The sequence below is a fragment of the Colobus angolensis genome, unplaced genomic scaffold, assembly GCF_000951035.1.
Source record: "Colobus angolensis palliatus isolate OR3802 unplaced genomic scaffold, Cang.pa_1.0 Scaffold221, whole genome shotgun sequence".
NCBI classification, from domain to species: Eukaryota; Metazoa; Chordata; class Mammalia; order Primates; family Cercopithecidae; genus Colobus; species Colobus angolensis.
Genome location: NW_012115389.1, coordinates 2,518,898 through 2,544,531, shown reverse-complemented (window position 1 = coordinate 2,544,531; position 25,634 = coordinate 2,518,898). Strand labels below are relative to the sequence as shown.

General features: G+C 39.5%; 1 protein-coding gene across 1 annotated transcript in view; it reads right to left on the bottom strand.

The window, feature by feature from the left end:
• SYNE1 (spectrin repeat containing, nuclear envelope 1) overlaps window positions 1-25,634 on the bottom strand; it is a 543,966-nt gene that overhangs the window by 195,356 nt on the left and 322,976 nt on the right. The window contains 12 exon segments of the mRNA XM_011943785.1: window positions 1,047-1,229; window positions 1,830-1,982; window positions 3,987-4,139; window positions 4,474-4,639; window positions 5,943-6,202; window positions 7,241-7,459; window positions 8,127-8,271; window positions 8,465-8,802; window positions 11,874-14,034; window positions 16,150-16,415; window positions 18,982-19,158; window positions 21,332-21,457. Of these exon segments, the coding sequence (XP_011799175.1) occupies window positions 1,047-1,229; window positions 1,830-1,982; window positions 3,987-4,139; window positions 4,474-4,639; window positions 5,943-6,202; window positions 7,241-7,459; window positions 8,127-8,271; window positions 8,465-8,802; window positions 11,874-14,034; window positions 16,150-16,415; window positions 18,982-19,158; window positions 21,332-21,457 (4,347 nt within the window).

The window sequence follows — 25,634 nt, the reverse complement described above, 5'->3', positions numbered from 1 at the left end:
AGCTATAAATCAGTCTTCTCTCTTTTTGGACACAACAATCTTAGGAGTTGATAGTTATAATATCGATGATATTCAATGGTATCAAAAAATCATTTCCCTGTTGAAAATCTGTCAAAGGCTTCTCAGTGACCTTGGGATAAAGCTCAAATTCTTAATATGATTGAATTATTCCTCTTTTTCTTTCTTTCTTTTTTTTTTTCTCTTTCTTTTTTTAGCCAGGGTCTTACTCTCACCCAGGCTGGAGTGCAGTAGCAGGATCATGGCTAATTGCAGCCTCAATCTTACGGGCTCAGCCTCCCACCTCAGCCTCCCAAGTAGCTGGACCACAAGCACGTGTCCCCATGCCCAGTTAATGTTTTGCATCTTTTGTAGATTTCACCATGTTGCCCAGGCTGGTCTCAAACTCCTAGGCTCAAGTGATCCTTCCGCCTCAGCCTCCCAAAGTACTGGGATTGTAGGTATGAGCCACCATGCCAGGCCTTCCTCTATCCCTTCCTTCACCCTCCCCTGGGTAAGGAGGTGGCAAGTGGGGATTACAGCAGGCAAAGTTTCAATACTATAATCAATGGGTTGCCAACTCCTAGTTTTAACTTGTCACTGATTATATTAATCAGTTTCAAAAGTCTAGTCTATATGCCACAATTATTACAGATGTGCAACCTGAACCTATTAAGTCAATGTAAGCTAATATATATGTAGCTTACTTAAAGGTACTTGAATTAACCCCAAACTGATTTCATAAAACATGTTAACAGGTGAATATTCATTTCACAAACTACTTTTCCATTTTACAAAATATTCACTCCAAAGTCCGTTTATAGGACCACCTTTGTCAGTGACTTTATCATATGACTGGATATAAAATAAGTGCTGGTTTACACCTAAGTCTTAGGAACACAAGTGTAGCATGAAATAAGCTATACCTAAGCTACTCTCTCATTGTCCATTTTATCTTTTTATTTATGTTTATTTATTTTCAAAAGAGAAAAGCAGAACATGGAAGTTTCTGCCTTAGAGGCTTTGGATTTCTGATCCGGAACACATACCTGATTGAGTTTGGAGAGCCGATTCTCAGCTTGTCTAATGGTCTGCTGGTGCAGTTCAGTCAGTTTTCCTATCTTCTTGGCCAGTGGCTTACCCAGTTGGCCATTCTGTTCCGAGAATTTCTGTACTGCTGCATCTAATTCCATTAACTTTGAATTACAACCATCTAATTCCTCTCCCAGCACCTTGATGGTCATCAAAATGAAAGAACATTAGAGAATAGAAAATAAATTTCTTCAGGTTTTCCAAGATCAGACTGATTTTTGTCAAAGCCAAATATTATAATGAATAATTTTACTATAATTCTGCTATGATCAGGTCATTTTTGTTTCTTCGGTTGGAAAGGCAGAGCAGGATATGTTGTAATCCTGGTGTTTGTTTCCTATGAGGCTGAGTGAGAAGGCTAACATTTTCCTTCTGCCCCACCCAAAAAAGGATTACAGTCCCTGAACTCATCAACAGAGGAAGAACACAGATTTAGCTACCAAGGACACAATTCACTTTGGAATTTATACACTTGCATTCCTAAATCATCACTTAGTCCTTTGACAGTCTTCTTTCTTACACACTCGTGCATGTATATTTATTAACACTGTTCAATTATAATGATAAGTTATGGAAGAGGATCTGTGTAGATTCAGTTATAACATTTCTTTACCGCCTGCTGTTACTATTTGGCTTTAATAAAGGTTCCTAAAAGGTTTTTATCCTGTATCCTCAAGTAAAACTGACTCCAAAAACTATTTAATGCATTCAGTAGCACCCTTTAAACTTCTGCTTCTTACCTTTTGGTCAGTTTTAGCTTGAACTAAATTATCTGTCTTCGCTTTCAGCTTAGTTAGAATAGTTGTGAGGTCTTTAGCTATCTTCTGAATTTGCCGGCTGAGTTCCTGGCTCATGGCCTTGCTCTGCTCAACTTCTTTTATTTTGTCTTGGATCTAAAAAATCAGTGACAACAACAAAACAGGCCATGGTTAAAATTGTATAATAGATACTAAAAATCTCAAATGATGTTGACAAGACACATTTTAACTGCTTTGGCATTGATACCTTTGGTCATACCAGAGATGTGCAGTTAGTTACAAGCTCTCCTGGCTTTCCCCGACTTCACTATCTTTATGTATTTACTGCACTCCTTGTGTTCCAGCAAAGATACAAGCAATGTGTGTAGAGGAATTCACTTATTAAATATTTACAGAATACTCATTATAGATGGTTGTGTAGACAGCTGAGTTTGAATCCTATCTTCTCCATTAACTAACGTAATGACCCTGAGCACACAAACTCCTCTAAGCCTTTTTCTTCATAGGATGGAAAATCCTCCCAAATAGTTGGAGGAACACTGATTTGTCTCCAAGCACCTTTTAATCAATGACTGTTAATGATCTGTTAACTCTTTTTGTAACTTTCCAACTACAACTCTATAGTATGCCAACAAAGTATTAAGCACATCCAATGCAAAGGAAGGTGAAAAAAGACAGCATTTACAAATTTCCAATGACTTCGGTTTGATTTGATAAAAAAACATTCACACTGTTGCTTAGAATAAAATGCTGAAGAAAAGATGTTAAAGAGAAGAAACATTTCTTTATATAAAGATCTTTAAAAAAACCTCTTTAGTAGGGAGAAAACACACCATTAAAAGAGTGTTAATGGTGTGTTTGGCCTTCATTATATTGAGTGTCAAAGTAAATGAAATACATATGAATAAGTCTATGATAGGAAAATTAATCCAGAGAAAAGCTTACATTTGAACCAAAAAAAAAAAAAAAATGGCTGTGCACAGAGGTGCACATCTGTAATCCCAACACTTTGGACTTTGGGAGGCTGAGGCAGGCAGATCACTTGAGGCCAGGAGTTTGAGACCAGGCTGGCCAACATGGCAAAACTTGTCTCTTTTTACTAAAAATGCAAAAAATTAGCTGGGTGTGGTGGTGCATGCCTGGAATCCCAGCTACTTGGGAGGCTGAGGCATAAGAATTGCTTGAACCCAGGAGGTGGAGATTGTGGTAAGCTGAGATTGTTTCACTGCACTCCAGCCTGGGGGACAGAGCAAGACTCTGTCTCAAAAATATAAAAAGACCATGAACTTGCCAAGTCATCCTTCCCAATAGATCTTCCAATGTCTAAGAAGAAAAACCAAATATATCAATTAAATACTTAAAACAGTAAATAGCACATATTAGTAGTTTAGGTCAAAGTCATGATAAAGTAGGATCGGATTTTGATGAGATTTTTAAAACACTTTGCATCATACACTGAATATTTCCAAAGTAGAGCACAACTGTATGAATTTGACAGTTCATACAAATGGGATATTACTTTCTATTTCATGTAGCACTTTAGAATTGTAGTATGTCTTCTCTTTGTCTCATATAGAATGGTTTTAATTAAACTTTAATAGCTTTAGCACTAAGCCACTAAGAGAGTCCTAAAAATCTATTATATTTCGGCCAGGCGCGGTGGCTCACGCCTGTAATCCCAGCACTTTGGGAGGCTGAGGCGGGCAGATCACAAGGTCAGGAGATCGAGACCACGGTGAAACCCCATCCCATCTCTACTAAAAATACAAAAAAAAAAAAAAAAAGTTAGCCAGGCGCTGTGGTGGGCGCGCCTGTAGTCCCAGCTACTCGGGAGTCTGAGGCAGGAGAATGGCGGGAACCTGGGAGGTGGAGCTTGCAGTGAGCCGAGATAGCGCCACCGCCCTCCAGCCTGGCGGACAGAGGGAGACTCCGTCTCAAAAAAAAAAAAAAAAATCTATTATATTTCCATACAGATGTTATTTGAGCCTATTTTCACTACATGAAATTGTGTTCTTCATGAGACCAGAGACAGAAATCTCGCTCTGGTCTCAACACCAAAAAGGACTATGCATTTCTTCTTAAAGAAACAAAAATATTTGACACAGGAAAATAGAAAGACACTCTTGATCATAGGTTTACCTGATCACGGATCTTTAGGTCCAATGCTACTTCAGCCAACTGAAGGGAGAGTTCAGAAGGTAATATGGTATAAAGACCCAAGTACTTGTCCTTCTGTTCTTCTGCCATTTTTTCAATGTTCTGTCGGTGATTTGTGGCTTCTGTTAGGAGAATCTGAAGAAAAGATCAAAATAAGAAATTTCTGGGAACCTTCTAAGGAGACTGTTATAGACAAGGCTGTACATTTTTCATCAACATATAATTAAGTGTGGAATTAGAGAAATATCTTAAAATAATACAACACTCTTCTTTTGTCTCTGAATATAAAGCATGTTCACTTTAGAAAACAAAGGAAAATCCCATGAAGTAATACTAAATATCTTCTATAGAACACATTTCTGAAATTTTTAAATTCAATATTCAATAAATATAAACAAGTATGTTCAATTAAAATCAGGGCAACTGTTTTTGAAATGAGGGGTAAAGAGAATGAGGAGTTTTTTTGTACCTGAAGTTCTTCAAGTTGAGCATCTATTTCTATTGTTGGATTCCCTAAATATTCTTTCGTTTCCTGAACCCAACATTTCACAGAATTGATCTGAGTCTCCACCATTTCTCGGTCCTTCAGCTCTTGCTTCACCAACTTTCCATTAGTCTTCACTTTCTCCTGCATGCTTCAGAAACATTACAGGGATAAAACAGAAGTGATGTGACGTGAAAGGAACCCCCTAATACTTGACAACATTTTATCCAATACATATACAGAAATGGGAAATCTAATATCTTTTTTGCAAGTAAAGACACTTCCTCAACACTGTCAAATAACACTTCAGTTCATGTATAAATGTCATATAAAGTGAATAATTTGTCCTTCAAAAATTGAGAGTTGACTGTCTCACATGCCACTGAATTGCAATTAATTTCCTATTTAACATAGCCTGGAGATTATTTCATTATTTACTTCCTCTTTGGAAATCTACTAAAATGGCACATTTAAAAGTAATGTATAACTGGAATATATATGGCTATCTATTAGAAAGTAGTTTTTAAAGAAAAAAAATCAAGCTTTGGAAATTTCATAATTAATCATGTTAATAATGTCCAAATTTCAAGTCTTTATTTGAATTGATGTAAATTTGATACGTATTAGGTTACACCCACATCACCTATAAGGGAAAGAGGTGAATGCAAGGACATGAATGAGGTAATGTTTGTAAATGTAGAAATTAAATTACCTATGAATATTTTTTCGCTGGCCCAAGAAGTGAATCAGGTCTGGTTATATATCAACATTAACTTGCTCTTTCTACTAAATTCACTGCCAGTCAGTGGCTACTATTTACCTGGACTGTGGTGTCATCTTTGCTCCTACATCCCTGTCACCCCAGATAGCCAATGAGTTCTCAAGCTTTATCAAATATCTAAGTTCTGAATAGGTCTCAATTGTTTCCCTCTCATGCTTCATTTCTCTTGAATCACCCTTCCTCTCCCTGCATCACCCAAGGAGCTCCTTGAAAGTGACATGTTTCTTCCTTTCTTACACGTCATTCCCCTGTTTGCAAAACTCAATGCCTAGCTCCAGGCTGCTCAGGCTTCTGCTTAACTTCTCCTTCTGAAGGGATGCCTTCTTTGACTCCTCTCCTCGGCTGCTTGTCTCTGCTTCGGATTCCCTCAGCTCCCTTTTCACACTTGACTGAAAGGCTGCCTTAGTTGCCTATCTCTGCTGTTTGACTGTAAACAGCATGAAGATAGACACTGAGTCTGCATGGTTCGTCATCGTATCTCTAAGTATTATGAGATATGTATTTGTCAGACAAATGATTGAAGAGTCAAAGAAACCAAAAAGCAACGGTGATGGGAAGAGATCCCCACATTTTTAAGGTGGTGTGAAGGAGCACCTTCATACTCATGTACCCTGTTTATCCCTTTGGGTCAAGGCCAAGTTTAGTAACAGAATGAAAGTAGGTGCTTAATTACTTCAGGCACCGATCTTGCATCGCGGTGATTTCCTGCATGAGTGGCGGCTCTCCCCCGGGGATCGGGGCGGCTCCATCCTGGACCATGCTGAGGGCTTGCTGCCGGAGCATGCCCAAGGCCGACTGCTGCTGCTCCAGCTCCAGAACGAACGTGTCATGGTATTCAAGAAGAGTTAAGAGTTCTGCTTTCGACGCCTTCTCTGCTGAACTTCCAGGTAACTTATCTTGCAGCTGATCAATCATTTCAGTGGCCTTTTTAACCTGATGACAAATGTACATACTATGAAGTTCAATAATAAATAAACTGAAAAAAAAGGGTCATTCCCATAAAAGCCACACACTAGTGTATGAAGCCAATTAAAGATGATGGTATAAATTCCATATTTTAGGAAACTGGAACCTGAGCCACCTTCTTAACATGAAAGGAGATATCACCACTGGGTTTAAAGCTTTAATCTCAAAATAATATTAGGACAATCAGAGACTATACTTAATACAGAAAAAGCTTTTTTTTTTTTTAAACTAAGAAAACAAAATACTCTTTCCAATATTTAAGGTAACATAAATGAATACCTTTAAATCATAAAGGAACACATGGCTTAAAACATTAAACCTTTAAAAGATGGAAAAAGTGGCCAGGCAGGTATGTGGTGGCTCATGCCTGTAATCCCAGCACTTTTGGAGGCCGAGACAGGCAGATCACCTGAAGTCAGGAGTTTGAGATCAGCCTGACCAACATGGCAAAACCCCATCTCTACTACAAATACAAAAATTAATCGGGTGTGGTGGTAGGTGCCTGTAATCCCAGCTACTCAGGAGGCTGAGGCAGGAGAATTGCTTGACCCCAGGCAGCGGAGGTTGCAGTGAGCTGAGATCACACCACTGCACTCCAGGCTGGGCGACAGAGCAAGACTCCAAAAAGGAAAACGTTGAATATACATTTTCGGTAATGAGTTAAATTTCTGCTCATTTTCAGGTTTCATGGTAAAGAAAAAGTATCTCGTTCTTTTACAAGGCCAGTTAAGAAAGCAAATGGGGCCAAATGGGCTTGTTCTCCTTTCAAAATTTATTTGCTTGGTTTTTCTCACTGAAATAATTTGATTGTGACTTGGGACTAAACTGTACATTGCATTTTGTACGTTGTTTCATAGCTTAGTTTTTATGTCATTGAAACAGAGATTTGAAAAAGCCTTTATTACTTTCAGAAGGCTGACTTCAAAAAGCGGCAAAATACCATGTTTCAAAATACATTATAATTAGTGAGGAAAGAAAGGTGAGCCCATGGACAGTGGAAACTACCTTGTTGTTAAAGTCCGTCCACTCATCCACTGCATCTTCCAGGAGCTTCTCCTGGTCTTGGGCCACAGCTCGAAGGCGTGTCCAGCGCTGCCAGACGCTGGTCATTGACCTGCTCAGGGTGGCTTTGCTAGCATCATTTCCGGTTTTCTCCAGTTGTGAAGCTTTTTCCTCAAGGGCCACAATTTTCTCATGGAAAGAGTTAACCACTGACACTAAAGCCTAGAGTTGGGGGTGGAGGACGGAAGAGAGGAGACAAGGGAGAGATTAATTTTTTTTAAGTTCTATGGATCTTGGTAAAGCCCAAAATTACCTGCAAAAGGGAATGTTTCTACATATACATTTATTCTCCTCTAGGTACTCTTTTATGTTTATTTTTTAAACAGAGTTAGTCTTAAAGCTTTTTAAAGAGGTGAGGTGAATATTATTTATGTATTAAAAACAAAAGTGTATTTTGCTGCTTGAGATGACATTTTTTTCATTTTTAAAAAGCAGCACAAATATAAGTGAACCAAATTTAATATTTTAGTGTGTTACTTTTTTCCTTATATTGCTCTGATAAAGGAAGACTCAGTTATTAATTTTTCAGTTTTATTTAATCTGTTGTTAACAAAAAGTATTTACTGACATTTATTAAGTGCCATATCTTATCGGAAGCAAACTGCTCTGAACATCTTTTTAAAATCTTTGCTATGCATTTCCAATGGGAATCCTAAAAGGTAACAGCATTTAATAAACTTAAAACTTCTATAAAGTGTGGTTAAATGCATCCTTATCATATTCAAAAATTCCAGGTAGAAATGAAGATTTATTGATCATGTTGCAAAGACCCATTACAATTATAGAAAAAGGATTTAAAAAAAAAAAAAAAAAAGCCCAAAACTCTGACCTTGTGCTCTGACAATTTTTCTTCCGCTTCAAGACTAGAAGACGTCTTTAACAAAGAAAACTCAGACAGTTTCTTTTCTGTATCATTCATCAATTCAATAACCTCTTCCCTTGCTTTCTGGTAATCGTGCCATTGAGCTGTGCATCTTGAAAGAGTCCAACAGAAATTGATAAGTAACATGAAATCATGTATTTCTACATGAAGCTCTGGTGTCAGTATGGCTAATGATACTTGAGAGAAGAATGCATGTATGTGCTAATGTATGTCATTTGTGTATTACTACTTTCAGCGTGGAAATTCGTTTCACTAAATATAAAACACAAAACATCCTGAAATACCTCTGCAAGAGATCCACTTGGGCACAAGAGTCCTGGCTCATCCTCTGGCTCCTGAGTTCCAGAGAAGCCATTTTCTGTTCTAGGTCTTCTTTGCCTGTTGGCTTGATGAGTGGGTCCAGGGTGGCTACCAGGCCGCGGAGCTCCTCCAGGTTACTGTGGAACTGATCCTCTGTACTGAAAAATTCCACGTGGTTTTTGAGATTTTCCTCTGCACTCTCCACGTCTAGGCCATTGCCTGCCAGCTGCAACATTTCTTGGGCATCCTCAAGCCAGTCATTGGCCACCTGAAATACCTGATAATACCTTTGACACTGGCTATACATTTCAGTCAAGGTAGCCTGAAAAACAGCAGTTGCAAACATAATCAACTCTCCTTTGCAATGTATTTGCAGGAAAGAGTTTCATTCATTCATTTGTTTTCCAGTCCTCAGTCTCATGGGTGTATGTGTGTAAGTGCATTGACAAGCTAGGGGAATATTTTTGTGGTGCCATTCATCATTAGGCTTGATTTTTCCTTCTGCTATTCTTGTTATAATTGTATTACTGCCATTAAATTAAATAATAAGGATAGAGATGTGATTGAAATTTCTGTCAGTATCTTGACTAGTTCTGAATGTTCCCTCTCTAAGAAATAATATAATGCTTAGAAATATGTGGCCGACTGAATGTTTACCAAAGTGCAGTAATGTCTCCATTGGTTAGAAGTATAACAACACGGCCAAGCATGGTGGCTTATGACTGTAATCTCAGCACTTTGGGAGGCTGAAGGAGGCAGATCACTTGAGGCCAGGAGTTCGAGATCAGCCTGGCTAACATGGTGAAACCCTGTCTCTACTAAAAATACGAAAATTAGCTGAGTGTGGTGGCGCACGCCTTTAATCCCAGCTATTTGGGAGGGTGAGGCACAAGAATTGCTTGAACCTGAGAGGCAGAGGTTGCAGTGAACTGAGATAGTTTCACTGCACTCCAGACTCTGTCTCTCAAAAAACAAATTAACAAACAAACATGGAAAGGAAAAAAAAGAAAAGAAAAAAGGAAAAAAAAAAAAGAAGTATAGCAACATCAAACTTCCAAACTGGCATTTACCAGACCACAGAGCCACAGAGTAATTTCTGGAAGTGAAATAGTAACCTGTGAGTCTTTTATAGAGACTAAAATAGAAAAGTTGAAAAGTTTAAGTCTGGAAGGCTGGTCCATTCAACTCCAGAAGGAAAAGAAACACTCTAACCAGCCATCAATGACTGGACAAGATAAGCTGTGACTGTGCAAGCAAAGATACATAGAAAAGGTAGAGAAAGTACCCGTAAGATGAGCACCAGTTAAGGAAAGAACAGGGACAGCAAAGCATAGAATCAGCGGAGGGAATAAGAAATGCCCCAGGAACCATGATCTTTAGTTATTTGGACGAAGATAATCAATAAGACAAGACGGCACAAGTAGAGACATCTTAATAGATTTAAGATTTTGGTTCAAAACTCACCAAAAGAAGCAAGCTTACCTGACAAATGTCCTTCAAGAATGAAAATTTCTGGTAACTTCTGTTCTTACTCTACATTCTAGATTCTATATCTCTATTTATACTAATAGGTCTAGAAAAATAGTTTAAAAAATGTTTTAAACAATAGCCTTGAATCAACATGAAAAGGTTAAAGTGTATTTTTAGGTTAAAGTTTTTAGTTTAAAAAGTCAGAATTTTACATGAAGAAGTTTATTATGATTTTATCCAATATTAACATTTTTACTATTGAAAGTGTTAACCTTAATCTTTGCGGAAAATAAAGTTAAATGAGAGCTAAGATTCATCTGAGGTTACTTCGTGTCAGACCCGATGCTAAGAAGATAAACCTAATAAAAGAATCATTAATATCTCTCTTCTACAAAAACAGAGAGAGCCTTATAGGATGTCATTTGCCTGAGATCAAATAGCTGCTATTAAAACTCAGATGTGCCCTCCTCCCAGGCTTTAGCTGCTGGATTATCCTGATGAAAGCTATCTTTTGCCTAAAGGGTTGGTTGACATCTCCTAGAATCAGAGGGACTGAAGACAGACATGGAGAAAAGGAGCCAAGAAATTAAAGGAAGTAATCCTCTAGCCACTATTTTTCTCTTCTTATTTTATTTTATTTTATTTTTAGACAGAGTTTTGCTCTTGTTGCCTAGGCTGGAGTGCAATGGCGTGATCTCGGCTCACTGCAACCTCTGCCTCCTGGCGATTCTCCTGCCTCAGCCTCCCAAGTAGGATTACAGTCATGCACCACCACACCCAGCTAATTTTTTTTTTTTTTTCTTTTTGTATTTACTAGAAACAGGGTTTCACCATGTTGGTCAGACTGGTCTTGAACTCCTGACCTCAGGTGATCCACCTGCCTCAGCCTCCCAAAGTGCTGTGATTACAGGCGTGCACTACCACGCCTGGCCCTCTTCTTATTTTTAAATGCACAGAACTTGCAAGCCCCAGAGCAAGACGCAATTAGGCCAATCTGGGAAGTTTTGTACATGCTCCCATTTCTTTTTGTTATCCCTAAGTCAAGTAATTACGAGTATTCTAGTCTTTCTTCTGCTGTGCTATAGGGAAGCAAAAGACGGACAGCACTCATCCCCACAGAAGGGGTGAAGAGACAGTGCAACTAATGGGATACCCCACAAAAAAGTGGCTTATTAGCAAGGTCAGGGCTGCATTGTCTATCTGCCTCTCTCCATTTTGACTCTTCATCTAGCACTGACTTTAGAAATACCAGCCTTCACATTGTCTACAAAGGGCATCAGTAATTATTCATTGTTAATCAGTTGTACTATCAATGTACTAATATATAATATGAATTATGTTACTAATACCATTTATCATCTCTTTAAAGGTGAGAGATCACTGAGGCATCACTATTATAAGCAAAGTGAAGTCAAGATGGAAACCGCACAAAATGAATAGCATGCACAAAAACAATTAAAATCAGCTGGCCCAGCACGGTGGCTCCCACCTATAATCCCAGCACTTTGGGAGGCCAAGGCAGGCACATCACTTGATATCAGGAGTTTGAGACCAGCTTGGCCAATATTATGAAACCCCATCTCTACTGCAAATACAAAAATTAGCTGGACGTGGTGGCAGGTGCCTGTAATCCCAGCTACTTGGGAGGCTGAAGCACAAGAATCACTTGAACCCAGGAGGCGGAGGTTGCAGTGAGCTGAGATCGCACCACTGCACTCCAGCCTGGGCGACACAGCAAGACTTCATCTCAATTAAAAAGAAAAAAGTTTAAATAACCATTTAAGTCACTGCTGAAGATGCTTCTGTGTAGTATTTAGAAAGAAATATTTAAAGAAGCAATTATAACCAAGCAAATGAATTTCTTGTACCTGTTTACAAATAAGCACAATGGAAAAAAGAGAAGTGAAGTCCTATTATACCTACCTGTCTGGTGCGTAAGGCTCCCTGAATGTCTCCATCCAGCTCTGAGAGCTCAGCGAGGCTGTGTTCTAAATCCGCAGAAATCAGCTCCTTGGCCTTTGTGAACTTCTCCTTTTCCTTGTGACTCAGCGCATTCATGATTCTCAAGCTGGACTGGACCTCTTCCTGATGAATTTGGATCTTTCTGATTTCCTCTTGGATGTCCTGCAGGTTGAGGTCTAGGTACACCGGCCCACTGAGTTCTGCCTTCACTCTCCTCAGCCAGTCCAGGGAGCGACTCATCTCAGTCTGGAAGTCTATACTCTGCACCATTCGGCTCTCACATTCTGTCACCGTCTCACCAATGGCAGAAGTCAACAGTTTTAACTCCTCTTGCCAGGACTGGATCTGATGCCTGGCTTTCTCGTAAGCCAAGGGGTCAAGGTGTGGGGCAAGATCTTCGAGATGTATGGTTACTCGTTTCAGTAGAATCCCCGAGTCCTGGAGGCTTCCTCCCAGGGAGTGATACATTTTGAGCTTCTCCTCTGCAGGCAGCGTTTCCTCATTCACTTTGGACTGCTCTTGTTTTACAGACTTCAGTTGTCTCTCTAGCTGTTGGCACATCTTCTCGTGTTCTTGGTAAGCACTGGTGGTGTCTTCTAATAAGCTAACCCTCTGTTCTGTTTGTCGCTTCAGCCTGTGATATAAGGTGACAAGGTACAGCATCTTGTCTGGCTGCCAAGGCTGACCTGTGCTGCGAAAACCTTCTTTTTTCTGGTTCAGTTCATCCACCGCCTCCCCAAGGCCCACCACCTCGTCCAGAATGGCTCTGCAACCATCTTGCAGAGTCACAGCCTCCTCAACGGCCAGGTCGGTGGGAACTTTGCTCATCCTCAAGAATTGGGCTTCAAGTTCACTCAGAGACTGGGTTGTCAACTCAATCAAGGAAGCATATTCCTTCCGAGCAAGAATTGCTTCCTGGACTTTATAGAACTTGTCTTTAGCCAAAGCAACAATTACATTAAATTGTTGGGGCAAAGTGTTTAGCTTTTCACTGAGGTAGGAATGATCAACTTCATTCAGCGATGGTAATATGGTCTGCCCAGTTCTCTGCAGCATAAGTAGAAGATTTTCATATTCTGGAGATTGTTCAAGAATGTGTTGGTATTTGGCCAGTTGTGTATGAAGCTCAGTACTCTCATTCATTAGGTTGATTTCAGGAAATGTAACAATATCTGCTTGTTTTAGCCAGTGGCAAGCTTTATCAAAATCTTCCTTAAAATGCTTCCTAGAAACCAAATTCTTCTCTAGTTCTTGTAACCGGTGACTGCACTTTTGTAAAACACTGTCATAGACACTCTGCAATTCCTGAAGCTTCCCCAGCACTTCACTCTTTTCCTGCTCTGTGACTCCTTTCATTAGTTCACGACCCTGGGCCCAAAGTCCAGTGACTTCATTTTGGTAAGTCTTGAGGCTGGCTTGTGCACTCTTACATGTTTTGACTTGTTTGCTCACATCATCTGGTAACAGACAGATGTGTTCACGGAACATTATCTTTCGCTCGTGTTGCTGAATTTGGCTGGTGGCCTGGAACACTGCCATGAGAAATTGGGTTTTCTCAGACAAGGCTTTGTTTAAGTACTTTCTTCGCTGGCCCACTAAGTCACTGAGACAATTCACATGGCTTTGTGCATCAGAGAGAGCCTTCTGAATGACCTGTCGCTCATTGAGACCAAGATCCGCCATGACCCTGTCTGCGTCCTTTATGAGCGATTTCAGGAGCATCTGCTTGGCCTCCAGTTCACTGCAGATGGCCAGGTGATCCATGAGAAGGTTCTGAGCCATATCTGGAGGAGGGCTCTGCTTAAGGGCCTCGGTGATGTTGGGTTGTTGCTCTTCTGCCCAATCCATTAGCTCCTGAAATCTGGACTGCACCACATTTAACTCCTCCAAGTTGGTGACTGACACTTGGATTTTCCTTTTAATGAGGTCCTCAAGCTGAAACCAACGTTGCTCTAAATGACTCGTCTGTTCTTTGACTAGCTCCTTGTCGTCTAAATTCAGATGCTCTATCATTTTCTGCTTTTGATCTTTCAGATCTTCAATAGCATACTTTCTCTCCTGCAATGCCAACGCTAACTTTTTCAAAGCTTCCAGGTGGACAGCTGTACTCTCCGCATCAGATCTGAAAATACATGGAAAGGTATGAGAGCAGATTGGCTGTAGTCAATATCAATGTTTGTTCATACTATGCTAAATTACATTTCACCATTTTCTTTTTGGAGACCGAGTTTTGCTCTTGTTTCCCAGACTGGAGTGCAATGCTGTGATCTCGGCTCACTGCAACCTCCGCCTCCCAGGTTCAAACTATTCTCCTGCCTCAGCCTCCCAAGTAGCTGAGATTACAGGCATGCACCACCACGGTTGGCTAATTTTATATTTTTCATAGAGACAGGGTTTCACCATTTGGTCAGGCTGGTCTCTAACTCCTGACCTCCACCTGCCTTGGCCTCCCAAAGTGCTGGGATTACAGGCATGAGCCACTACTTCCGGCTGACACTTCACCATTTTCTTTAAGTGGATCTTCTGAGCTTAGAATAAATGGGAGTAGTTCAATTCATGGTTTATTGACAGAAGTGCTATAATTATGGGATACAAGTCTCATCAGAAGTCAATATTAGAAGCTGAATCAAATCAAGTTGCCTACTTCTTTCTGGCTGATAATGCCTTCCAATCAAATCAGAATATGCTTTTATCTTCCTCTGGCTCTTATCAACTGAGCAGAACCTATATGGTAACAAGATCCTTGGATGGTTTGTGTAATGTTAAACAGTGAGAAGCACTGATCTAGTGTACTCTAGAAAATGATACTGAAAGAAATTAATAAGTGATGCATGATTTGTGTGCTTTCTTTTGTGAAGAGGGTTCAACTAACAATAGAGTGCTAGGTAGTATGATCTGTAAGGTATAACCAACAGCTCTAATGGCTACTTGTGTACTTGGATATTTTTTGCTTATCATTAGAAATCTTTAGTAATAAGTGTGAAATGTAAAGAATTGTCATCCCTTTGCTATGAAGCACACATAAAAAATAGAATCTTACAGTCTTTTTTACTAAATGATCAGTTCTGAAGTATGAAAAGCAGAGTTGGGAGGCAGTATGAGAAGTTCTGTTTGGGACACAGTAAGTCTCAGGTGTGTGTGGGGCCTGCTGTAAGTCAGAAATATGAGTTGTTAATATTAACTGGACTAATCCCATAGACCAGTAAATTGTGAAGTATCAAAGAAAAGCAAACAGACCAGAAAATGGTATACCAACAAAAACCCCCAAAACCCCACGAGTTCATGATATCTAGAACAATGTTTGCAGTTTTCATTGCTGTAAACTAGTAAATCGGTGCAGAAGAAGTGTAGATTTTAGCAATTATAGTGATCAAAAGTATGGAATGGTTTGCATAATGATCCAGTATGTGTGTGTATTCTTATTTTTCAAAGAAGAAAGCTAAGAGGGGTTTAATCACTAGAAAATCACAAAAGACACACATTAACTGAATTTGGATTGCTCACTAATTTCTAGACTCGTATAAGAAAAAAACCTGACTGAATTACACAGAATGCATTCATTACCTTATAGACGTGATAAGAAACCCAGGGAGCATATAGGTTCAAGAAGGATTCATTTAATGATTTCATAGATGATATCCCATAACTTGTAATTAAACACAATTAGAAATATTTTTAGAATATTCTTTGAGGTCACAGAGAAAATGGTACCATTTTCCAACATTTCTCTTTTACCCCCTGGTTAAATTAATATCGAGCTAGGAAAACCATGACTCTATATCCAGGTAAAAACATTAGGTTCATAATGATGTTTTACTTACCAATATTAATAATAATAAACAATAGATGATATACCTAAGACATTTTATTTTATTTTTTTGAGACAGGGTCTTGCTCTGTCACCCAGGCTTGAGTATGGTGGTGCAGTCTTGGCTCACTGCAGCCTCCTCCTCCCAGGTTCAAGTGATTCTCCTGTCTCAGCCTCCCAAGTAGCTGGGATTACAGGCATGCACCATCACACCCAGCTAATTTTTGTATTTTTAGTAAAGATGAGGTTTCACCATGTTGTCCAGGCTGGTCTAGAACTCCTGACCTCAACTAATCCACCCGCCTTGGCCTCCTAAAGTGCTGGGATTACAGGCATAAGCCACTGCACCTGGGCACATTTTACATTTTTATAGATATTAGGAAATGTCTAGCTTAGCATTTTGGTGACCTATGGGAGAATTTTTGTTACCTGGCCAAATTATCCCATTCTGTAGTAAATTTTTCTAGGAACACTTCAACGACATTCATACAGTCATGGTAATCTCTTGTTCTCTGAAGATCCTCTTCCCTTTGCAAGCACAGGTTATTAGACTGACGGCACAAATCGAGCCACTGATCATTTAAATGATTTATTTCCTTGTGTTCAGGCGACTCCTCCTTCTTTGTTAACTTATTCACCTTTTCTATTATGGTGTTCACGGATGCCTGTTTGCTCTGTAGTTTCTTAACAAAATCCTAAAGGATAACAGCAACAAAAAATATGTAATGTGTTAAGAAATCCCCAAATAAATATAGAGAGCAATACAGACATAAGACCTTTGAACACTCTAAGTTCCTTAATACGAAAAAACTGAAGAATGTATAAGTCATGGGAAACAAAGAGAAAATCTAAAAATCACCATACCTCTTTATGAACATTAATTCCCATGTGTGCAAGATTCAGGGTAGCTGTGGTATATTCTTTTATGGTACTATTTCCAGAGGCATAAAGAAAAACTAATACATGTGAAACATTACGGTCATTATTGAAAAAAATCATTATCTTACCTTGAAGTGCGACCTTCATTTTCTAAGAAGTTTTAAAGTGTTCATGTTTTTCAAAATTTATTCTTAAACTAAGAGTGCTTTTATTCTCAAGATATCAGGACATTAGGACATTTCCTAGGTCTGCTAAATCCTGGGTCTGTCAAGTTCTGGATCTGTTCAGTAAACATTATGAACCTGTTCCCTTAACTAAATATCCTGTGACTAACAATGCCTAACTTTCTGGGAATGCAGCCCAGCAGGTCTCAGCCTCATTTTACTCAGCCCCTCTTCAAGATGGAGTCGCTCTGGTTTGAACGCCTCTGACAGAAACCTTCCAAATGTAAGAGACAAGGCAAAGTAGCTTGGGTCACCAGGTGGGCAGTGGTACTATGTACAAAGCTGGGGAAGGCTGGAGTACATTCGCCAACTGGAAAGGCAATGGTTTAGATTCATCTACTCCTTGCATACACAGCAAAAAGAAATCTCTAACGTACCATCTCTGCCAGCCCAACATGTGGCCAGAGGATCATTTCTTTGGATAGTGATTCCTCCGAGGGGTTGGTTCATGGACTTCCATACTCTCCCACTGCTCACTCCCATTTCCATTTACTTCCACTACCCAAAAAAAATCTCTCAAATCCTCGGACTGATATATGAAATTCTGTCCTTAAAGCTAGGTTTAATCACAGTTAAAATGTTAATAAAACAACAGTATCATCTTGAATGTTTTAAGTATGTGTATATCTAAAACAAATACAGCAAAATATTAGCATTGTTTATTATCTCTGAATGGTAGTAGCATACATGATTTAAATTTGCTTAAGACATTTCTGTATTTACTAAGCCTTTTATAATAAAACTTTTCTTATAAAATACACTTAAAAAATTAAATTTCTAGGATGGTTCACAAATTTTTTTTAAAAGTTTGCGCTTTTGAGAAAAAAAAATAAATGTTATTATCCCTATCCCTATTCTCTTTTTTTTCTGTACTTGCAAACAGCACTTCAGTAGACAGTATATTATCATTGACTCATAATCACGGAGAAAAAAAATCTTAAAGTTTGTTAAAAATCTTACACAACTTCCAATCAAGTTAATACACTTTTAATTTTATTTTTTCTTTCTCCCTCTCTCTCTCTCTTTTCTTTTTCTTTTTTTTTTTTTTTTTTGAGACAGAGTCTCACTCTGTGGCCCAGGCTGGCTCACTGCAACCTCCACCTCCCAAGTTCAAATGATTCTCGTGCCTCAGCCTCTCAAGTAGCTGGGATTATAGGCATATGCCATGCAAGGCTAATTTTTGTATTTTTAATAGAGGTGGGGTCTCACCATGCTGGCCAGCCTGGTCTCAAACTCCTGGCCTCAAATGATCTGCCCACTTCAGCTTCCAAAAGTGCTGGGATTATAGGCACGAGCCACCACACCTGGCCACAATTTTCTGTGTATTGTAAATTATTTAAATTATATATAAATATGTAATACAAACTGCATTTATATTATACTTTAAATGAATTACATATAGCTCAAATATATAATTAATGAATTGATAAGCTTACAGTCCTACAGCTTTAGCATAATATGGTGATGAAAATCTAAAAAGTAATAATGTTCCTTGTTTGTTTAGTCAGAGTCTTCTGACTAAGCAGTCTACTCTGTAGACTAAATCACATCTGCTTTTCACAGGAACAATGTAGAGAATGAATGTCTTCTGGTGCAAGTGGCCATCTGAAGCTTCAGTAATATATTTGAATGTTTACTTTATAATCTGTTTTCCCTGGCACCAAATGAAATTTGTTCAGATTTGCTATTCCTTAAAGCAGTGGTCCCCAAACTTTTTGGCACCTGGCATGGGTTTTGTGGAAGACAATTTTTCCGTGAACGGGGCTGGAGGGGGATGGTTTCAGGATGAAGCTGTTCCACCTCGAATCATCAGATGTTAGTTAGATTATCATATGGAGCATGCAACCTAGATCCCTTGCCTGTGCAATTCACAGTAGGGTTTGCACTATGAGACTCTGATGCGGCCTCTGATCTGACAGGAGGTGGAGCTAAGGCAGTAATGCTTGCTCACCTCCCACTGTGCGGCCAGGTTCCTAATAGGACATGGACTGGTACTGGTCCATAATCTGGGGGTTGGGGACCCCTGCCTTAAAGAGTTGTATTAATGTCTAAGGATTGACAAACACTCAGGCATATTGAAGTGAATACACTGAACACATTTCAAGTTTTCTATTCTGTTGGCCTCTTTTATCTCCCCTGGGGACAAATTAATACCCACCTTAACTTGTGAAACCATGTTCTGCGCAATACTCAGCTCCAGCTCAGAGTGCCTCCTCCTCATGTTCTGCAGTTGCTGATCAGCATCTTGCAGGTAAATCCAGAGCTCCGCCTTCAGGTGCTTGATTTCTTCCCATCCCTGAGTTAAGTTCTGGGCCTGGATGAGCCTTTGTTCAATCTTGAGAAAATGCAGGGATAAAAGTTAGCAACCATATATGGAAACATTTATGGTTAATGAATCAGAGATGGAACTCTCCAGCTGGCTTGTGCACTCATTTGACACACACATACACACACAAACACACACAGGCAAATACATAAATTTAAAAAGTACTTCTTTAGTTACTTCAGGAAAAGCAGATTTCCTTTTATATTGAGGGTTTCTAAAGGCTTTAAATGTCTATGAGTTATGCTATTCGGTTTTAATCAGTGTTGTGAAATTCTAGTAAGTTGGTTTTTTTTTTGAGATGGAGTTTCACTCTTGTTGCCCAGGCAGTAGTGCAATGGCACATTCTCAGCTCACCGCTACTTCTGCCTCCCGGGTTCAAGTGATTTTCCTGCTTCAGCCTCCCGAGTAGCTGGGATTACAGGCATGCGCTATCACACCCAGCTAATTTTGTATTTTTAGTAGAGACAGGGTTTCTCTGCATTGGTCAGGCTGGTCTTGAACTCCCGACCTCAGGTAATACACCCGTCTTGGACTCCCAAAGTGCTGGGATTACAGGCATGAGTCACCATGCCTGGCGAAACTCTAATAAGTTTTATCAGTTTATTAGGTCTAAGGCTGCTCTAATGGTTTTTCTCATTGGGCACTTCAGTAGATTCATCTGACTGACTCATGAATTTGGTGTTTAGGTTAACCAGAAAATACTTCTGTTGTCCTCTATTGTACATTTGTTCATCCTTCTTACAACATGCTGAATTATTAATGTTTTGGATATGTCTTTAGATCTGCTTCACTGATTTTTGAAGCTGTGTAATTTGTTTCAATAAATCATTTCTGTAAAAAATAAATGGGTTTTATTGCCTGGGCACGGTGGTTCATGTCTGTAATCCTAGCACTTTGGGAGGCCAAGGCAGGTGGATTGCCTGAGCTCAGGAATTCGAGACTCACCTGGGCAACATAGTGAAACCCTTTCTCTACTGAAATACCAAAAGTAGCCAGGCGTGGTGGTGAGTGCTTGTAGTCCCAGCTACTCGGGAGGCTGAGGCTTGAGAATTGCTTGAACCCAGGAGGCGGAGGTTGCAGTGAGCCGAAATTGCACCACTGCACTCCAACCTGGGAAACAGAGTGAGACTCTTTCTCCAAAATAAAATAAAATAAAATAGTTACATCATCTTTTGTAAGGATTTAAAAACAGATGTTTTGATAATATTAGAAAAACCTTATTATTTTGACTTTTTTTTCCTGTGAATCATTTTACTATTCTGTGAATATTTAATAAATTAAATACCAAAACTAAGTCTTATTTTTCTTTTACACTCAAATGTGGACCAGGCGTGGTAGCTCACGCCTGTAATCCCAGCACTTTGGTAGGCCAAGGAGGGACGATTGCTTGAGCCCAGGAGTTTGAGACCAGCCTGGGCAACATAGCGAAGCTGTGTCTCTACAAAAAGTATAAAAATTAGCTGGGTGTGGTGGTGCATGACTATAGTCCCAGCTACTTGGGAGGTGGAGATGGGAGGATCACCTGAGCCAAGGAGGTTGAGGCTCCAGTCAGTGATGATAGCGCCACTGCATTCCGGACTGGTTGGCAGAGTGTCTCAAAACAGACAAACAAACCCAAATGTGTTTCATGGAAGAGTTTAAGGCTGCAGTGGCAACAGCAGGGAATACACGGCTCCACTGCTGCCATCTATCTGTGTGGACCAGTACTGCTACTCATCGCAGCCCAGATAGTTTCAAAACCCTTCTGAACACGACACTTTTCCAATGAACTAGAAGGATTGTGACAGATGGCATGCTCTTTGGCATCCTTGATAAAATAAAGAAATGGTCAAGAGCCCCTTTCATATTAAGTATTGCCTAAAGAAAAAGATGGAAAAGGAGAAAACAACAAAAAAAGGTGTGGCAAAATAGGAAAAGAGAGAGAATGGTCATTAAGGAGGAGAAAAAAAGAAAGGTTCTAATGGGACTAAGTGATTCAGTCTCAATCTGATGTCATCAATGTCAGGATGTGCTTAATTTTCTATGACTTAGCTGAAATTCAAATATCTACTTATTATAATGACTGTAGAACCATTATATACAGCAAGAACAACCCAAGAGCTATTTTCTTTCAATATCATATGAAATATTCAAGCAAGAGAATATAATAAAATAAATTCAAGGTGATTTTTCATTTTCTTACCATTTGCTCTGTTTGTTGAATGTCTTTTGCTGTGGTTTTCACCGAAGCATTTGACAGGTCACACATGGAGCAAAGGAGATCTAGGTAGGTCCTTGCCTGCTCTTGCAAAGCTCTGAAGTGTTTGACCTGGAAAAGGCAAGCGTCAGAGTGAAAGAGATGCATCAGCTATTTAGATAGCAAATACTTATATCATTTGTAATATCCTGTTAACACTTCAAAAACAATCTTGCTATGCTCAGTGTTTTCACCACTGTGTTCAAGTGACATATATTAGTGACTCCCAGGAAAAAATTCAAATCACCGATGAGGATTTATTTGTCCACTATTTGCTTCTCCTTATATGTAAAGTATTCTGTATGGTCTGGGAAAGGGGAAAATGCAAGAAACTTCTATAATCTTTCCAGATTACTTGCTCACATGTCAGCTTATTTTCCATTTCAGAGAAAGAATTTGTAGCCTGCTCTGGTCTCCTTCTTAACATGTTTTTGCATATCTTAGGGACAGAAGGCAAAGGTCCGCCAGTTGGTAGGTTTCATTGGAGTGAGGTTAAAACACAGATACCTGGGCTTGTTTACTTTGCAGGAGATTCACCTTGTGATATTCTCTTTCCACAAGCCCAAGAGAGGTGGATCTTTAATCTATTTACAGAAACAAAGAAATGTGTTTCTTTGTGAATGCTCAGATTCTACTCAGGCTCCATTTTAGATATTGGGCATAGAGCAGCCCACAAAGCAAAACCCTTGCTCCCATGGAGTTTACATTCTTAGGAAGGAGATAAATAATATATAAATAAACAAACATGCACTGGAATGTTTAGTACTGTTAAATATCATGTGGAAAAAGTAAGGTACTAAGCAGATAGGGTATGAGGAAGAAGCACTGCCACTTCAGGGACAGTGTAACCCAACGGCCCCTCTGAGGAAAACACCTGAATGCATGGCATGGCATAAGGTAAGAACATTCCAGGCAGGTGGACATGGTGGGCAGAGAGAGAGCAAATGCAAAGCCCTGAGGCTGGAGCAGAGTGAACCAGGTGGGAGCAGAGGTTGGAGGGTGGGGTGGAGGCAAGTCATGGAGCCCCTTACAAGAAGAGCTGACCATACATCCCTGTTTGTTGGTTTTTGTCTTTAGTCTAGAGTTTCTCAACTCAGAACTATTGACAGTTGACTCCAAACAATTCTTTGTTGTGTGGGCTGACTTATACCTTGCAGACTGTCAGCAGCATCCTTCGTGTCTACCCACTTAATGCCAGCAGCGACCCCACCATCCCAGTTGTGACAACCAACAACGTGTTCAGACAGTGCCAAATGTCCCCTGTGGGAACAAAGTCACCATCTCCTCCACTCCAGTTGTGAACCACTGCTCTGGTCCCATTGGATTACGTAAAGCAGACTCTGTCTTATCAAGAAGGTTCCATTTGGGAAAACAAATTACCAGCCTATTCATAAGCCATAGTAAGAAAGTTGGAATTTAAGTGTGATGGGAAAATACTCAGGGCATCATGATCTAAGACAGGCTTTCAAAGACTCCCTCCTAACATTGCGTGGAGAACTGGCCGCCGCAGGGGCGGTAGGCAGCAACGGTGCCCAGGTGTTAGGCTACTGCAGGGATCAGATGAACCATGAAGATGGCCTGACTGGGGGCGGTGGCTGAGGTAGTGAGAAGTGGTTCTTGATTACTACATAAATGGGGATAAATAAGGAAGGCGGTATTGACGGCAAGTTGTAGCGATAAAGTCGACCTCCAGGATTTTCCCAAATCATAGAGTCAATCATGGCACCTGATTTTGTGACTCTGATCTCAGTATTTTTCCTCTGCATGTGTGGATTACCTAGACATGCTATGCTCCTGTGGATATAATAAATACAGATTAATTTCCCATTAAGTCAGAAGTAGCACCTTTTCAATTGAATGTACAAGCTAACTATGGTATTGTGAGTCATCACCCACTGTACACAAGTACCATATCATGCACCTATGACCCAGAGAAAGTTATTTGTCTCAAGCAACTTTTGGATATGAGAAGAGAATAAGTTGTCAGAATGTCTATTTTATGAACATGTTTAATAGAAAGGAATGATGCTATATTTTGAGATTTATATAGTTGGTCTGATTCCGAAAGCATTGGAAGTAGCACATAGAGTGTCAGTGACCACACAGCTGCAAAAATGTTTGCTAAAATCAACTTTACAGAAAAATCTTTTTTTTTTTTTTTTCTTTTTTCTGAGACGGAGTCTCGCTCTGTCGCCCGGGCTGGAGCGCAGTGGCCTGATCTCAGGTCCCTGCAAGCTCCGCCTCCCGGGTTCCCGCCATTCTCCTGCCTCAGCCTCCCGAGTAGCTGGGACTACAGGCGCCCGCCACCTCGCCCGGCTAGTTTTTTTGTATTTTTTAGTAGAGACGGGGTTTCACTGTGTTAGCCAGGATGGTCTCGATCTCCTGACCTCGTGATCCGCCCGTCTCGGCCTCCCAAAGTGCTGGGATTACAGGCCTGAGCCACCACGCCCGGCCAGAAAAATCTTATAGTACTTTTTCCAGTTCCCTAAAGTTCACATTTTATGCCTTATAAAAACACATAGCACTCTGAATGGAATCAAATCCATGTGTCATTTTCTTGTGGTAGTAGGGAGTGTATTATCTTCACATATGTATTGAGGGTTTACTAGACGGGTGGTGCTGGGGACACACACTGCATCTTGGTACCATGCCCATTGTAAGTGGATTCTCCAGTCACACATCCAAGCTTGCCAGCCACTAAGGGCCTGGTCAGTTTTACATGAACACAGTAAGTTCTCATTTAATGTTGTTGGCAGATTCTTGGAAACTGTGACTTCTTTAAGCAAGAAGTTGTATAATGAAACAACTTTTGTTCTCATCAACGCTGTAATAAACCTGCATATTGAAGGAAATGACATTATTTGAGGACCTGCTGTACATGGTTTTGCTTAAAGTTTCAGATTCTAAGACCTATCGATAGCATCAAGTGAGGACTTACTGCACTTGCCAAGGGAAAAACTAAAACAAAACAAAAAACAAAAGAAACAACAACAAAAATAAAATAAAAAAGGAAACAAAATAAAAAAACCTTTCCTCCTCAGAGTGACGGTGGTCCAAGTGTCTCTACCACTTCGAACTCCCTTCTCTGGCTACTTTCAAAGACCATTTAGAAACACTGCCTTCTGAAACAGGCAGAAACAGGGAACCATACAGTCACATAATCTGGAAGAAGGATCAGTATCCTCCTGTGACCATGGCTTATTCTGGTATGTGTAGTAAATCTCTTCCTGCTCTAGCAAAAGATCACTGGCATTAATACTTTCTTTTCCCTTCATCTCTTTTATTTCTTTTTTGGTAACAAAAGAGAAAAATTAAGTGTTGATCTGAATTTATTCAATTTATTCAAAGTGCATTAGAAACAGCCACAAGACAAGGTGGCTTGTAATTCAAGAAAACTCTCAGTCTAATAAAAAAAGCAGAATATAGGCAGTCTTTAATTCATGTTTTTTGATTCAAGGAGAACCATGTTTCATTTTTCCTGATCCTATTCTTATAAAGTATTATACGAACATTTTTCTGAACAATTTAATGACAATGTAAATCATTTTAGTCTTTAGAAAGTATACTTTGGGGGATGAATTAACTAGACATATTCTTTATGTGGACTCAGTGATCAAATACATTATGTTATTCTCAATTTGTGGCAAAAAATTAAATTATTAAATATTGTTAATTTATATCTGGCAGCAATAACCTTTATAACTGAATTCCTCTAAAATATTTTCCCACAGCGTTAACACTGCATACCAAAGCTGCTTAGTACTAAAGTTTAAAAAAAAATTCCCACATATTCTGGTTAAGTCTCAGCAACAACATTTTAAGCATGTGGATGTCAAATTAATATGGAATAGAATTCATTTCACATGATAAAAACTAACATTTCATTCATCATCCATTCAATAATTATTTATGAAGCACCTTGTTTATGCCCCAAAACTATGCAAGAAGCTAGTACTACTTTTCTGTTTATAAGTAATGTTTACTTGTAGTGTGATATTTGCATTTCATTATAACTTTTAGAAGCAAGTATACTTATAAATGTCACTTTTAATAGCAGGAAACTATCTCGGAGGCTCTGAGAAATTAAGTGACTTACCCACGGTCCCCCAACAGAATAAATATCAGAATTGATCTTTGGTTACAGTGCCCATTTTCTTTCTTTCTTTCTTTTCTTTTCCTTCCTTCCTTCCTTCCTTCCTTCCTTCCTTCCTTCCTTCCTTCCTTCCTTCCTTCCTTTCTTTCTTTCTTT